The following is a 16,748-nucleotide window of genomic DNA, read 5'->3' as shown; positions in this document are numbered from 1 at the left end:
GCGTTGCCTGGGGTTGTTGTGACCCAAGTGCAGGACCTGGCACCGAGCCTTGTTGAACCTCAGACAGTTGGCCTTGACCCATTGATCCAGCCTGTCCAGATCCCTCTGTAGAGCCTTCCTGCCCCCCAGCAGATCAACAGTCCTGCCTGACTTGGTGATGTCTGCAAACTGACTGAGGGTGCACTCAATGCCCACGTCCAGATCACTGATAAAAATATTAAACAGAACTGGCCCCAATACTGAGCCCTGGGGAACACCACTTGTGACCAGCCACCAACTGGATTTAACTCCATTCACCACAACTCTTTGGGTCTGGCCACCCAGTCAGTGTTTTACCCAGCAAAGAGTACGCCCATCCAAGCCATGAGCAGCTGGTTTCAGCAGGAGAATGCTGTGGGAAATGGTGCCAAAGGCTTTACTAAAGTCCAGGTAGAAATCATCCACAGAAATATATATATATTTCTAAGACCAAATAAGGCATGCCAAATATCATGGTTTAGTATTTTGCCTCAAATCGTGATAAGCAACATCAGCATGCAGAATGGCGGTTCAAAGTGAAAATTTGTAGATGAGAAGTAAAAAACAGTAGAATTTTTAAGAATAGCACAAGAAGAAGAGCAAGGGAGCAGGTGATCAATGTGCATCCACATCCAAGTAATGTGGACATGCTGTGTACTGGGAGAAGTGGTAGAAAGTACAAACACATATCCAGACACAGACAGAATTAAGGCTGTATAAGCACAGCCTTGACTTAATAGCACTCTGTGTGCAGTCGCAATATGCCTCACTGTGTAACATCATCTGTGTTTTAACAGAGCCTTGATGACCTCAAGTTCTTGCGCTGAAAAAATAATTAATGATTTGTCCACACAGCCATCATCTAGACATATATCTGACAGAACTTTGAACAACCCAGTTCATTTGAGCTAGCTGTACATCTGCAGCAGTGCTGAGATCAGGGCTGACTGAAAAACTCAGTAAATAGCAGGTGAAAAGGTCCTATGCTGAGCTTTGTGTGGGTTGTGAATCCCAGTCATTAGAAACAAGGCAGTGGCCCTCAGCTCCTTACCAGTTGCTGGGGGGTGGTGGTGGGGGAAGACTGCTGCCACCTTGCTGGCATGTCCTGCTGAAGGAGATTTCAGAGGAAGAGGCATGGACGTGCTAACAGGACATTGACAGCTTCTGGTAGAAAGCCAGGAATAAGCTATAGCGAGAAAAAGACAGATGGGAACTATTAACTTTCAACAGCTTATAAAGCAACCAAATCCAAGTTGATTTTCAGAGAGTCAGTAAAGGTTGAGCTCTCCTCTGTAGGACTAGCATTATACTGAATGATGAATACTATAAAAAGGTATTCCAAATCTCAATTTATTTAAATAAAGGACATTTTAAAACCATTCCAACTTCTCCTTTAAGTCACATGAGTTATAAGATCATAAAATAACTGATAAAGAACAAATGTTAAGGTGAAACATCCACTTGGAAAGGATATTGCAAACTTCTCCACTGTGTGATTTTTTTGTATTTTTTCCTGAACCATCTAGTGCTGACCAGTGTCAGTCAGGAAACTGGACTGATCTTGATCTGCAAATTCATATGTTCTCTAGTCTTTGAAGCATCATTTTTTAGCTGATGCTGGTCCCCGTTATTGAGACTCCAAACTTGAGCTTGCTCAAAAATGTAGGAAACTCATCCTACAGCATGGACTGAGAAATGAGAGCACCAGCCTACCACACAAAAATCAGAATTGATCCATTTCAAAGTTAAATACACTGCTGCCCTCATGGAATATGATTGCACTGCAGCCTGAAGCCCTCAGCTATAGGAGGTTTTAAGTGACTGGAAAAAACTATTCAAATAATTTGATTAATTGTCTAAATATTTGTAAAAAGTCCTGATGGGTTTGGCAGTTCTCTCAAAAGCATTTGCTGCTGCAACTTATGCTGTTGGTGTTTGAACTACTTCATTTAAAGCTAAATCACACATGGCAAATAATCACCAGAATTATCTCTGACTTGTGCCTTCACTCATCAGATCCTTCTAATCTCAGTTCCTTCTTTTCTTCATTGTGTCTCCTTCTCTTCAAATACTAAGCTTCAGTCTATTTTACCCTCTTTGTCTTCACCAGGTCTTTTTGTATTATGTCCTCAACTTCTGGAAGAGTTTTTTCACTCATAATCAATGTGGATTATTTTAAATTTGATGGTTTTGTCCTGCAGGGAGTATTGATTAGAGCAATCAATTTGTAAATTTCTGGTGCAACTTTTCTTTGAAACTTTGTTCAGCTTAATTATTATACTGGAAATAATTTCCAAGTGTGATAGGTAAAACTAATTTTTTTTTCTTTTTTATTAATACACTGCCACTATCCTTTCCTTTAGTGGAAGCATTTGATTGATTCAGAAGTATTTCATCAATCAATGCGAGGACAAGGAAGATGAAAGTTGTTATTGCGTACTAGGTGTTAAATTTGTGTATCTATGCCTGAATGATTGTGGTAGGGATTATTGTAATACCCGAGGCAATTGTTTCATGTGCAATGGTGGCTTAAATCTGAGTGAGATGATATCTACCATTTATTTTCTTTGTAAGGAAATGGTGCATTTAGTTAAACACTTTTGATAACAGGAAAGGGGAAGACAATCAATACAAAGTCACTGTTTAAGTGTCCACGGCTCCCCGGGGGCCAAGGAGGCTGCCCATGGGGTCCATCAGGGCAGGGCCTGACAGCCAGGACCCATCCCACCGCCCTGGCCAGGAGCAGGGCAACCCAGGGGCACCGGGGCAGCCCCAGCCTCAGGCACTGGTCACCGCTGTTTGGCCAATATCTTGGTCAAACTACTGAACTCATAATTTTGAAGTATATTATCTGCTTCTAAAAGGTGCATAACTAAATGGCAAGAGGTCAAATATTATACCTCAGTCAAGTTTCCTGGCTTTGTGTTATCTGGGGTTGGAGCACCTCTCTGGTCCTTCAGCAGTCGTGTGTCAAAGTGTTTTGGCCGGTCTTTCCAAGACTGTTGTTCATAGTATCTCAGGAACAGCTGATCTATGAATAGGCTTGCTGCTGCTACTCCTACTGTGACAGGCAACTGAAGGCAGCCAAACTAAACACAAAATTTGTTGGCTTTCTGGCTGGGGAGCAAAGACATACTCATCACTTCAAATATTGAGTTGATACTCCAGGATGACAGCTCTTCATTTGACATTCAGAAATGACTCGGTGAGGTATTGATAAATTAAGAAGTTCCCCTCCTATATTGCTGAAATGTGTATCTCCAATAGTAAAGGCAACCTGAGGAGCTGCCAGGTGCCAGCCTTTTCCAGAGGCAAAAGATGTATCTTCAATGATTTGGGATTTTTGTCTGTGTCTAACTTAACCCATACAAAGATAAAATGTTCCGTTTCCTGACAGCTTTCCTGTTCATGTTGGTGAACATCTGCGTAAAACAGATGTAAGTTGAAGTATATGGAAGCATTTTTGTGCCAGTCTTGTCCTGACTGATGTTCCACAGGTATAAATGCTGCAAGGAAGGCAGTAGAGAATCAAATCCCAAGACTGCAAGACTTAGACCTAAGAGGCTGTTAATTTATCTTGAGAATGGTACTTAGAGCCTTTCAGTTATACCTACCTGAGCTGCAGTGCATCCTGAGCATTTCTGACAAACTTCCCATGACAGTATGTGCATAGGACACAATAAATCTTAGACAAGAAGCAATTTACAATGATCTCAGCTTCATGGGCAAATATCCTCAGGTTGCTGAACGAAAAGCATAAAATATCTCTGCCCACTGACTCTGTGAGCCTTGTTATGTGGCCTCCCTTCATTATGGGGCCATGATATCAGTTCTAAAGCAACAACTGGTTTAGAGAGACCAGAACAGCATCACATTTTGGACAATAAGTCCTCCACGGTAGCATATTTTTCCCAAAGATATGCTGTGTGGTTAAACTGGTCTTGGCACTAGCAGCTGCTAAGGAATACAGACAAAGGGGCAAATTCCACTTCTAGTGCAAGGTGCAAAGCTAAATAGAGTGAGGATAACAGAAACTATCCATTGTTATTGGAATAAAGGTATTGAAGGATCTGTGGTGTTGAGAAAAGATTGACAGATACAGTGTAGGACAACATTTAGCATCCATCTGTTTTAGCATGTCATTTAAAATGACAAGAGATACTATGATAAGAATTTTCTGTTGAAATAGCTCTAGCACTCTGCTATAGACTCTCAGGGTGAGGTTTTAATATGAACAGAAATTTTTAAAATGTTACAAAGGAAAATAAATGCTGCCAGCAACTGATTTGTTATAGGACACTTCCAGTTCCCAGAGAGGCACTGCAGAATAAATGTTACTAATAATGGTAAGACAAATATTTCTGTATAATGAAAAATCAATCTAGGAACCAACAGTCACTACTTTGAAAGGCCTTTGGAAATAATTTGCTTTAAAATGGATTTTGATGAAAGTTATCAAAGATTTGGAAGAAAATGGAAATCTGGATAGAATGTGCTCAGTATGAATAAATCATCTAACCCATCTAAAGCAAGAACAAAATCAAGAAGAACAGATCAAGTAACCTTTTTTTTTAATATAACATGATAAATCATTTTTGAAACAATAGAAATGCAACTACTTGAGTCCATCTGGATTTGATACCCTACCACCTACAAAATTGTTAGTTAAAATGGACAATTTAAACAAGAGTTGCAGGGCAGACAAGCCCTACACTAGCTCAAGGGCTAGACAAGCAATACCAGGTTTTGTTGAGAAGCGAAGAATCAGGGCGGATATTTTAGGAATGGTCTTGGGAGCAATATTTAATGTTTTTGCTGGTGATCTTATAAAAAAAATAGGAAGGTGCCAAAGTAATGTGCTGACTGCATAACATAAAGGGGCATCTGTCCTGCAAGGAAGGATTAGAATATTATATAGGACTAAGGCTTAGAATGATAGAGATGAAATTCAGTAGTACAAAGTGTAAGGTCATAAGATGCAAGATGTCATTAGATTGTCTCAGCTGGAAGTGACAGAGAACTAAAGAGATCCGAAGATGTTAATCGATCAGGATGACTGTGAGCCGCCAATGTAATGTATGTGTGAAAAAGACCAATGCTGAAATTTGAGGATTTTCTTTTTCCAGCAGAGACAGAAATGTGTCACAGTATGAGAGTAATGGTCTCTAATGAAACTTCCTCTGGAGTACTATGTATGGCTCTGGCCACCCATGGTGTAGAAAGATAGCTTCAAGCAGGACAGGTACAGATGGGCTTTGCTAAATTTACAAAAAAAAAATAATTTTCCATCATTGCCTGTCAGCAGGCAGAAAGAAGGAGCGTGGACTGCTCTCTCCTGTGCACACGTTGGCAGTGAGGAACCTGGGACCAGAGGTGGAGCCGTGCGGTCGTCCTGACCAGACACCTCTGTACATGGAGGAGCCAGCGATCTGCACGGTAGCTAACGTGAGCACGCCCAGGCCTGTGCTGTGCCATGCCGTGCCAGGCTGCGCTGCGGGTACGGCGTGGCCTTCAGGCTGCGTTGTGCAGCACACATCCCTCGGCTGCAGGTTTAACTTTGCCAACTAATTGGACAGAGGATCCTGCAGGCAGCTCCCGCTCGGTACCAGCGGTTACACCACCTGCGGTGGCCTTGCCTGTATCCAGCACATGCAGCGAGAAGTTCTCTTGTGAACATCCTTTCTGTTTGACAGTAGAAATGATAAATGGAGTTGTTTTCTTGTAAGGAAATCCTATAATAGCTCATATGACTGAAATGGGGGATCCCCTTCTCCTGACAGGGTCTGTAAGATGTGCGGCACATGGGTTGGAGTCCTGTTTGATCCTACACCGCTTGGAGTTCCCAGCATATAAAGAGATGTAAGACTATCTATACTATTTTCTTATAGTGTTAGCTCTAATACATTCCTTTTGACTAATACCTTCCAGAGTCTGAGTGCCTTTCTTACTGGGATCATAATGGGTCAGCACCCCCCGATGCAAAACAAGCAGTAATGTTCAGCATTCCTCATGAAAAACATTGCACCGGTGTTGGTTCATTCATACCTAAATTATTTCCCCCTACCTTTGCATGCTATTGAGGCCAAACTCTCAAGTTGTGGCAGGCTGCTCCTAGTCCCTTCTGTTACAAGTCTGACTCCATGTGAAATACATGTACTCAAAGCGATGCAGAGAAGTAACAGAAACAGAGATTGACTTTACCTGGAGATTAAGACCTTCCCATGGGTGAAGGTAAGGGAACACAGATCTTCTTTGTCTTCAGTAGGTTATGAAGATAGCTAGTTAGGGTATAATGGAGAATAGCACATTTTCCTAAAGTGATTTTTTTTTTTTTCTGGAGAAAAATGTCATTTTTTTTGAGAATCCATTCAGAAAATTGGACCCAAGTTTGGAAGTAAATTCTGGAAGACAATACACATACCCAAAACCCCTGTTATATAAAAAAACAATGTTTGCTGGTTTTATTTAGGACTCTACTGTAGTGAAAGAGATAGACTTGGACGCTGTGGAATTTGACTAATACCCACAGCTACAGGATGCTGTAGCTCTTAAAACATCAATGGACAAACAGTCTAGAAGAAAGCTATTTTCTCCGCTGTGTCAAGTTCTGAATTAATCTTCCAGCTTTCCCGTTCAGGAAAACAAGCTAGTCTCTGGCACTATGTAATTCTAATTAGCAGAAGACAGAACTAACATTTCTAAAGACTTTGTCTCCCAGGACCAATGTGACTAAATACATGTGGATACACAGTGCTGCAGGGATTCTGAGACTTACAGAGCTCCAAGTAGTTCGAAAAATGTACTTTGATATTCAGATAGGAGTTAAGTGGTTTAAAATTATCTGTGGATATTATCTCATTTTAAAGCCAGATAAAAGTGTGTAAATTTCAGTGCCAAAATAATGAAAGAACCCAAAAGATTTTGCTGTTACACCCTATCTCCATTTTATTTACAGAATAAACAAAGCCAGCACAGAATTTGACAACTGTATTGGTCTTGGTAGTGCCATTATACCCAGAAAAACACTGAAAATGTTGTTTAGATTTTTATATCCCACCTGTGATCTATACAAATTATATTGCAATGAGAGCAGAGAAGCAAGATGTTTAATTGTTTTCTTTTCTACATTTCTCTCTGAAATTTTCAAAAGCAATTTCCATGTCATTAAGTATTTTAGTATGTCAGTGCAAATGATCCACAGTGAAGGAGTGGGTCAGGAATCTGTAATAGAATCCAGGAGTCCATCCACTAAGGCCCCTACCTTCTCTAATTAAAAATGCGTATTATAGCCCAGATTCTACAGCTCAGCCATACTGCCATTGGCACAGAATTCTGGGGAAGAAAAGGTTATATTAGGATTTCCATTTTTCATTCTGTCTGTTGCAGGTCTGGCCAGTTTCCTAAGCCAAGATGCAGTTCCTGTGACTGCACAACTCTTCGCTGGCCATACCTCCTGTGCTCGGGAGCAAAGACCAAGAGCCCATATGGTTAGTGTAGCTGAGCAGCTCCCAGTGTGGGAGATGAGGAGGCACGTGAACTCACTCCATGGCGTAGCATCAGGCAGGAGGTGGAGGCTCCACAGGGAACAAGTAGCTAGTGGAGAGAATGGAGAGATTTCAGATAGAATCAAGGCAAGTGAAGAAGAAGAAGATACCGGTGAGCCATTGTACAGAAAAGCCTGGGACCCACTGGCTTCATCCGGACCTTCTGCTGGTGGTTCTACCCGTAAGGGATGTCGTGGTTTTGCCCAGCCGGCAGCTGAGCCCCACGCAGCTGCTCGCTCACTGCCCCACAGCGGGATTGAGGGGGAGAATCAGAAGAGTGAAAGTGAGAAAACTCGTGGGTTGAGATGAAGACAGTTTAATAGGTAAAGCAAAAGCCACGCACGCAAGCAAAGCAAAACCAGGAATTCATTCCCCACTCCCCATGGGCAGGCAGGTGTTCAGCCATCCCCAGGAAAGCAGGGCTCCATCAAGTGTAACAGGGACTTGGGAAGACAAACGCCATCACTCTGAATGTCCCCCCCGCCGCTTCTTCCCCCAGCCCCTTATACACTGAACGTGCTGTCATATGGTATGGAATATCCCTTTGGTCAGTTGGGGTCAGCTGTCCCGGCTGTGTCCCCTCCCAACTCCTTGTGCACCCCCTGCCTGCTCGCTGGTGGGGTGGGGTGAGGAGCAGAAAAGGCCTTGGCTCTGTGTGAGCACTGCTCAGGGATAACAAAAAACGCCTCTATGTAACAAAAACTTCTCTATATTATCAACGCTGTTTCCAGCACAAGTCCAAAACACAGCCCCATACTAGCTACTGTGAAGATAATTAACTCTATCCCAGCCAAAACCAGCACAAGGGGGAAGGCCTCAGCAGAAGAGCGGAGCTGGAAAGTTCCCGGCTGTGTGGAAATGGGAGTGTGGTGGGAAGTGGCTATAGCAGAACTGAGAGGGTTAGTATTTCTGTCAATGCACAAAATAAAGTGGATTAATCACTTGTATTGAAAGTTAAATGTACAGTGCAGAGCAAAATCCGTATTTACAATGAAGTCACAGTGCATTCCACACATTAAACCTCAGATCACAGAAATTGTTCTGATGTTCAGCTGCACTGATTGTACATTTGCTTGCCAAAATGCTGTGACCAAAATGAAAGAAGACAAGCCCATTTCATTATCCCTAGAAGTAATATTGTTTAATTTAGAAACAAAAAGTTGAGTCTTTGAGCTGCATTGTTTATATCTACTTAAATGCCTCATGAGGTCATGTTCTGAATGTAGTACTTTATCTTAAATAAGATGATAAAAATGTAACACCTTGTCAACAGAACAAAGAAAGTATATTTTTATTGAATTGTAACACATTGTATGGCTTCATAGAGTTTTGCTGCTGCTTCTCTAGGTTGTCTGTCATTAAGCTGAAATATCTACATTACATGCACTGTGACTTGGCATTAAAAAAAGGAAAGGAACCCATAAAACACTCATATTCTTGTACCATGGCAAAGGTCAATACAGAGACTGATCTTTCCTACTTTCTGGTTCATGACACAATACATTATTTTTTTCCCTCTTCTTAATCTGATTCAACTAAGGAAAAAATCCTAGAAATAATTTTGAATTGGAATGCTGATTTTATACTGAATTTAGTGAAGGTACTTAAAAGGGAGAACTCTCGGTTTGAAGCTTCTGTCATCGTGTCTTTGCACAGAGATAGCACAGGGTATCGGTATCTGTCTCTCTCCCTCTTCGATGCTATATTTATCGCCCCCCTGGCCATAAAAGGTCTGGACTGGGGCTCTGACATTCCACTGACTGCAGGCATTATTTTTGTTCTGGACCTTGAAGTCCAGTCCTTACCCCTTGTCCTGACTACCTCTTTCTTTGCTGGCTTCATCCTTGCTGTATTTTTCTGCTATTCATCCACTTGAGAGCTATTTCATTTGCTGCTGATCATTTGGGCCCTGGTAAGTGTTCCTTTATGACAGAAGATTTTATGTGTTCAATTATTTTTAATCTGAATCTGCAATGCCAAGTTGATAGTAGCTCTCTTTATTCTCAGCTCAGCAGTTATTTGAGGGACTTGTGGACATGAACTGAAGACGCCTGAGGTTTAGCTGTGAGACAAAGCGAAGTAATGCAACGGTTCACTTATTATCAACACAATTATGCTTGCATATTGTCACAGTACTCTCAAATGAAGCGTGGCTTACTGAGATACAGGAGGAATTTGTCATGTAACCTCCTTTGGGCTTAGAGAATGTGTAAATCATCTAAATATTTTCTAGTTGCATAGCATGTCTTGTGATTTGCAAAGCCATTGACTGAGCTGAAGGAGATGTTATCATTTTTTTTCCCTGCTTGCAAAAGTTTCTGGTTTTTATCTATTTCACTATTTTCACTGATTGATGGAATAGATCTTTAAAGAATTACACAGACTGGTAAACAGTGGAAGAGGCAATGCCAATAAAATCACTTCCTTTAATGTGTAGCTACAACCTATGAACAAGTACATCTGTCTGCTCTGTAGTAACTTCGAAAATTCAGTTCAACAGCTGCTAACATATAGTTCCAAAATCTGCATATTCATCTAACTATGGCCATTAATATTTTTAGGCCAAGCTCTGCAATTATGAAATGATACACAGATCCTGAGAGGGAGTGTTGTCCTCACACTAAAGGGGGCTGATTAGTGGACACAAACTAAGTAGGTGCAGGTAGCATTGATTTTATAAAACTTGAAAGATGAGAGTCAATCTGATAATCAGACAGTTCCCCGAACAGAAGCAAAATCCTTACAAGGTTCAGAGTTTCTTGTCGTCTCTGATAGCGTCAGACTACTGTATCTGATCAGACTAGTGTAACTATCTGATCCTGACCTGTGAGCAATGCTTGATGTTTCAGATGAAATATAAAACATAACTCATAGTGTGATAAAATACCTATGAAAGGAGTTTCCTCTTAGATGGCGTGAGTCAGAGTTGGCCTTTGATGTGAACCAGGAGACCTGAGTTCGTGCTCAGCTCCTGCCTTACTGCCTTAGTTCTTACTCCTCTCATAGATCTCTGCTTACTCCTGAGGACAGTGAGCTCCAGACCTTTTATGTTTGGAAGAAAAAGGTTGGTTTTATACATTTTAAACATGCTGACTTTAAGACCACTGCTTGTTCTTTTGCTCTGGTAAGATGTATATGAAATGTCTCATTTAGCTTCTCCTTAATGGGTATCGCATGCAGTGCTTTATACTTTCGGATCACCTTCCTTCCTTTGAAGCCTGGAAGGTTTTGGGAATCCCTGAGCAACAGGGCTGAATAGCTGCTAGCCTTGTGGCTGTTGTATCCATGCAGAAGCTAGCCAACGCTGCAAATAAAGATGGTGAAGCCAAAGGGAGACAACTGTAGTACTCTACAGAAGGGAAACAGGATGTTCTCATCTTCTCTCCCTTTCACTGTGTAAGACAATACTCATCTGTACACCCTAACTTTGCTCAGCAGAGATCACAATGGCTTGCAAACCCTAAACCTAGCTCTGCAGAGCTGGGAGAGAAAGCAATGAAGAAAAATGGAGAAGAAATCTGAAACTAGGGAAATTAAGAGGAACTACGTACCACCAGAAGCTAACAAAATGAAATAAATAACAGAAAATATTGATAGGTATTAGAAACAAGGATACTAGACAGAATAATTGCATTCTTTAGACTTACATGAAAAAATACCCAGCAGGAGGAATAAGGGAATTATAAAGGAACATCAATTTTTGCCTTAGAGAACAATAGACTAACATTTTTGGGTGGGTTTTTCCCCCCCCCCCCCCCCATAATTTGCCTTAGTCATGGTAGGTACCTGAGCAGTTACCAGAGAGAATAGTTTGTGATTCGTTGACTTGCTATCAGAACCAAATACTAAAGAAAAAGCCAAGGACTGAAATCTAGGAAGCATAAAGACCAGGGAAAAAATATCTTGATTTTCATGAAATCATGATTACACTCCAGCTCTGTAAGTGTGTTTTATGTCAAAACATCAGATCATTGTTCATTAACACGAACAAAACCAGAAGCAGAACAAGATTCCCATTGTTGTGATTGAAATTAAAAAAAACCCCAATAACAAACATCTCTCATCACTGGATCTTCTTTAAATTCTTCTAAATGTTTACCAGCTGTAGCTCATTTCTGTTCATAATCATGTACCTTTTTAGGGCCAATCCTAGCAGTGTTGTAAGCCTAATCACCAGTGATAAGAGAAAGGTAGGTCACCATAGGGATTGGTAGAGGCAAGCTTGCATACCAAAGAATAAAAAGTCAATTTTAACGACAGCAAAATAAAACAATAAGAAAATAAAGACTGAATTGCCAGCTTAAAAAAACCCCAAGGGAAATCCTTTCTGCACTCAACCCTCATCCCAATTTGAGAGGGGAACTACCTCTCACCTGATCAAATTTCCTACTACGAGCGACTGCAAGACAAACTACTGATGACTGTGCAGACAAAAGCTTAGATGGGGCTGTCGTCTGGAGGAAGTTCCTTGATGATCTTCAACAGGACATTATAGGTTAAAAAAAAGGGTCATGATATTATTTTACTCATTGCATACAGACTGCATCCCTCGTTAAACTGTAAAAGTATGACAAGCCATTTTAAATGGATCTCTGGTATCACATACAAAATAACCCATGTAATGCATGTTTACAGAAAAAGTGACATCTCTCTCAATCTTAATCTTTTTAATTCACTGTTAAAATATTAAAGAGAATATTAAATTCAATCTGAAAATTGGATTACAAAAATGAATTGAATGTTCATATATTTTTATTTCAGCTTATATAGCCTTGTTGGAATTCCTCATGCCTTTTAAAATAATTTATTACTTTACTCTCTCTTTTATAATTTAACAAAAATATTTACAGTATGTCTGAAAAAGTTGAGCACATAAAATTTCATTAGTTCACAGTAATGAGTAGAGAAGTTGAACAGGTAAAACTTGAATAGTTTGCAGTAACACAGAGGCCAACTACAAATGAATGGACACAGCAGTGCAAGGCTTTCTGGTCATGATGAATGATACATGAGTGTTTTGAAACTTAAATACAACCCTATCTTAAAGTCTAAAACATGTCATAAAAAGATAATGCTAAATTCATTGCACTTGATGGTTGAAGTTTTAAGCTCTGTGTTAGTTTGTATTAAGCTGTGTATTATTTATATGCTAACTCAGTAGTTCTTTGACAATAGTCCTTATGTTTGATCTGTTCTTTTTCAGACACTGTCCTGTTTATTAACATTCAGAAACGTGCAGTAAAAAGCAAACTTAGAAGACACCCATGATGTCTTTACCTTTCTACCAAAGACACCATGAGCACTATGACCGTGCGTACCGCCATAAAGCACTGCAGTCCACTGTAAGCCAGTACCAAAAGGAAACAAAGGGCAAATCTGCCGTCTATGCTCAAGGATCTACAGCCTACGCTAGGGGCTCTGCAGCCTATCGCCATGCATCTGCAGCAGACTTCAGCCTTGACTCTTCAGCAGCATATAGTCATGGTTCTTCAGCCTATGACCTTGAGTCAGCAGCCTACAGCTATGGATCTACAGCCTATGATCACTCTGCTGCACGAAGTAAAAGATCTGCTGCCTACAGTCTTGATTCTGAATCCCTCAGCAAGAGCTCAGCTGCCTACAGTCATGGATCTGAATCCATCAACAAGCTGGCTGCAGCCTACAGGCTGGGATCTGAAGCCTACAGTCTCGGGTAAGTAAATCTGTCTTTGAAACAATATTTGAAACAAAACTGTCCAGCCACCTTTCATTGAAATCAATGGCAAAACCCTCCTCCTCTTCCACAGAAATTCTCTCTGTAACTTGGTGTTAATGTATTTTCCAGGCTTGGTGTTTTCCTTTGGCTTTGGCAATGGGAATGACTGTAGTCAGCTTAGTTTGTTGGAGTAATTCATATGTGACGGTTGGATGGGCATAAGAACAACACTGGCAATGCTGATGTGGCTGAATGATGACATATTCATGCTCCAAACTGGATAGGCATGAGCCACCTCTCCTTCCAAGTTGTTTAGCTATATTAGTACAGCTGAATTTAATATGCTATGTTGAGATAACATTTGGTTTGAGGCTGGGTCTTATCTGGCCAGGTTAGAGAAGTAAAAGAACTTAGGGCAGTTCATGCAAGCTTGAACTAGCATGTCCATATATCATTAAACAATTCTTGTTTGGCCTAATGGTTTCACTTTTATGCTGAGTGATTCAAGAAATTGAAATTTTCACACTGTATATTGGTTGAGGCATACTATTTCCAAAGTAGGAATACCCTAGAGTGTTCATCTTGCATTAGAAGAGCAGCTATGCTTAGCTACCATGTTTTTTGTTTAAGTAAGATAATAAATATTGTTCAAGCAATTACATTAGCAGAATATTTTAGATATTATAGCCTCACATTATTTGTATGTATCTCAGAGATTTACAGAAATTAGGGGAGTATTAAAGTAAGATTAGAGCAGCTGTTAGCAATATAGGGAATGATCAACAAATTATAGCCCAAAACATCTGCTCACTGTTCTATTAATATAAAATGTAGAGCATTATTAGTACAACTGATCAAGACTTGTCCATCAGAAAATTTAAGTTTTGAAAACTGAATATCCTCCAAGGATTGTGGATAAAGAGTGAATTTTTGCCAAAACCACTGAGGGAAAGACTACCTGTACAGCAGTAAACAATACCTTGTGATTAGAGCCTTCACTTGGTTTCAGGAAATTCAGGGTCAAGTCTCTATTTGAACCTCAGGCTGTCAGAGCTCAGGGGAGTGACTTGACTACTTGACTGTCTTGGGCTGAGTGATATCCAGTCTTTGCTGTTGAAACAATTTCATTTGTGCAAATACTTAACCACTGAGGGAAGCAGTGAGAAGCTAATTTATAACCTGCTAATGAAGGGAAGCAAACTGGAGATGCTGGGACTGAGGGTTATGTTTCCGGAGAGGGTTGAGTAGGGGAAGATATTCCAAATTTCTGCAGTGATGCAGCTGTGCCTACATGCTGTTGCTGACCCTAACCCAAAGCCTCCTTCTTCTTATAGAAAATGTTCTCATAAGAAATGAGAACATTCTCGGAAGTTGCAAAAAGTGATTGTAAAAAGCCTGCTTCCGAGTCCCAGTTACTCTGGTTTGTCAGATGAGTTTCTTCTGAAGCTTGTATATTCTCACCAAGAAGAACTCTTAACGTCAGCAAAGTAATATTAAAGGAAATAGAATTGCTTAATTGTGAGAGAACTTAAAACATTTCCAGGTTTCCTGAGGTTTTGTTTGAGATAATAGCTTTTGTTTTAAAATAGTATATTTGATGATACTTCCAAGCTACTCTGTAGTACAAGAGTTGCCACCAGATTGATATGCTATCCTGATAAGCAGAGATAAGAATATCTTGGCTGTAACTTATTTTGGTTTTTTTTTTTTTTTTTTCTGTGATCCTGTCCTTGTATTGGAGGTTTGAGAAATTTAGTGCTGCTATGTAAGCTAGGACTCAGGAAATTAGACCTACGCGATTTAAATCTCTCTTGCACAAAACTTAATTAATACATGAGAGAATATGGTTCTGAATTATAATCTCAGTATTTAACCTAATTTTATGGTTACTATGGCCTCTATGTTGGTAATTATTTGGTTTTTGCAGCCCATTTTGCTGCAATCTGCAAAAGATAAAGTAAAACAAATACTGCAACTATATGGTTAAATGTCATGCCAATTTAAAGTAATTCTTTCCAAGTTTGTACTATAGCCAGATAGCCCAAAACACTTCAAGGGATAATGTAGAGACAAAAAGTGTTACTAAAATAAATTGGGCAAATCAAAGACTTTCTGATTTCATCTGTATGAAATGGTGTAGCAAAAAAAAAAAAAAAGAAAAAAGAAAAGAAGTCTTCAAAAACTTTCAATTTTCAAAAAGTAGGAAGGGCCCTGAATTCCAGATAAAAGTCTTCAGCTAACAATTGATTATTGCATATCACTGGCTTTTAACATCAAATCTACATTTATGTATAACAGGTATAGTTTTGTGGATAAAACCCATTGAGCCCAACAGGAAAAGTATACTATTCAAATACTAAGCTTTTCGTCAGGTCACTTATTTTTATCTAAAGTAGCTTCTGCTGAACTTTACTATACTTGCAAAATTTGTCTCATCCTTTTCTGTAGCCACTGTACAGAAGAGAGTGTTCATAAAGCAACAGTGTTAACATGCACTTAATGTTATGTGAGGAATTTATCATGGGAAAACAGTGGAGAAGGACTAAGGCCTGAATCCGATTCTCTGACGTTGGAGCCTCACTTGAGTGGAAAACATGCCCAAAGCATGGACATAGATAGCGTAAAGGAGCTGCAGCTTGCTTTTTCATTGCTTTTTCATTGGGACAAAAAAGGCTTCGTTTGCAAGTGGGCTGTCTCTTCCCCACCTTTCAAGTCATCTTCACACCGTGACAGCTTGAAGAAGTAAAAGGAGAGAAATGGAAACTGGCAAAACCAAGAGCAAATACTTGCTTGCAGATTTGCTGGTTACGGTTTGCCAAAGCTGCAAAACCCTGGGCTCCTAAAAGAAAGCGAGTCTCACCGTGTAAAGGTTGCCGCTTCACACCTAACCCTCTCTACCAGCTCGTGGGGCCATCTGTAGCTAAATGTTGCTTCTTTGGCCTCTGCAGAGCCAGGAGGAGCGGGGTGTGCTTCTTCCCTCGAGGAGCACGCAGGGTCTGTACAGGCGAGGGGTGGCAGCTCTCTCCCAAAAGCCACCCATCCTCTTCCCTGTGCCGTCCTTGGGGGCTGCTGGCGTGGGCAAGTTGGCTCCTGTGGGAGAATATTCTTCTCATGGCACTGGTCCATCCTTTATGTGCTTCTGAGAAACTTCTGAGTCAGGTCTGCCAAAGCTGCTTATAGCACTACAGGCCTGTCAAATGGGACTGCTGGATTAAACCCACTTACCTCTTTTTTTGGAAGCTCAATCATTTGTTTTTCCTCAAACTTTCACTGCTTTTCCATGTGTTATTTTCCTGGCCAGCAGCATCAGATAATCCCATTGTGTCACGGACTGGTTATTGGCCACCAAATGGACCAGAGACTTGCTTAGAGAGAAAATGCAAGTTATTGGTGTGGCTCAGGCAGTTGCATACAATTTGCAGATCAGGAGAAACAGCAAAGAAGATATGGCATAATTCAGGTGAACCAAACAAACAGAGGAGAGATGCCTT

General features: G+C 40.5%; 1 protein-coding gene across 7 annotated transcripts in view; it reads left to right on the top strand.

The window, feature by feature from the left end:
- The first annotated feature begins 9,317 nt into the window (after positions 1–9,317).
- MYOM1 (myomesin 1) overlaps positions 9,318–16,748 on the top strand; it is a 79,830-nt gene continuing 72,399 nt past the window's right edge. For 3 of the 7 annotated variants that reach the window (XM_054815620.1, XM_054815617.1, XM_054815619.1), the window contains exons 1-2: positions 9,318–9,474; positions 12,766–13,254. In XM_054815620.1, the coding sequence (XP_054671595.1) occupies positions 12,827–13,254 (428 nt within the window). In that variant the 5' untranslated portion in view covers positions 9,318–9,474; positions 12,766–12,826. Of the gene's footprint in view, positions 9,475–9,553; positions 9,642–12,765; positions 13,255–16,748 lie in introns of all 7 variants that reach the window. The other 4 variants (XM_054815622.1, XM_054815618.1, XM_054815621.1 and 1 more) reach the window with 2 other exon arrangements.

The sequence above is a fragment of the Grus americana genome, chromosome 2 (genome assembly GCF_028858705.1).
Source record: "Grus americana isolate bGruAme1 chromosome 2, bGruAme1.mat, whole genome shotgun sequence".
In the NCBI taxonomy this organism is placed as follows: Eukaryota; Metazoa; Chordata; class Aves; order Gruiformes; family Gruidae; genus Grus; species Grus americana.
Note: the sequence above shows the minus strand (reverse complement) of the source record. Positions and strands in the feature narration are given on the sequence as shown.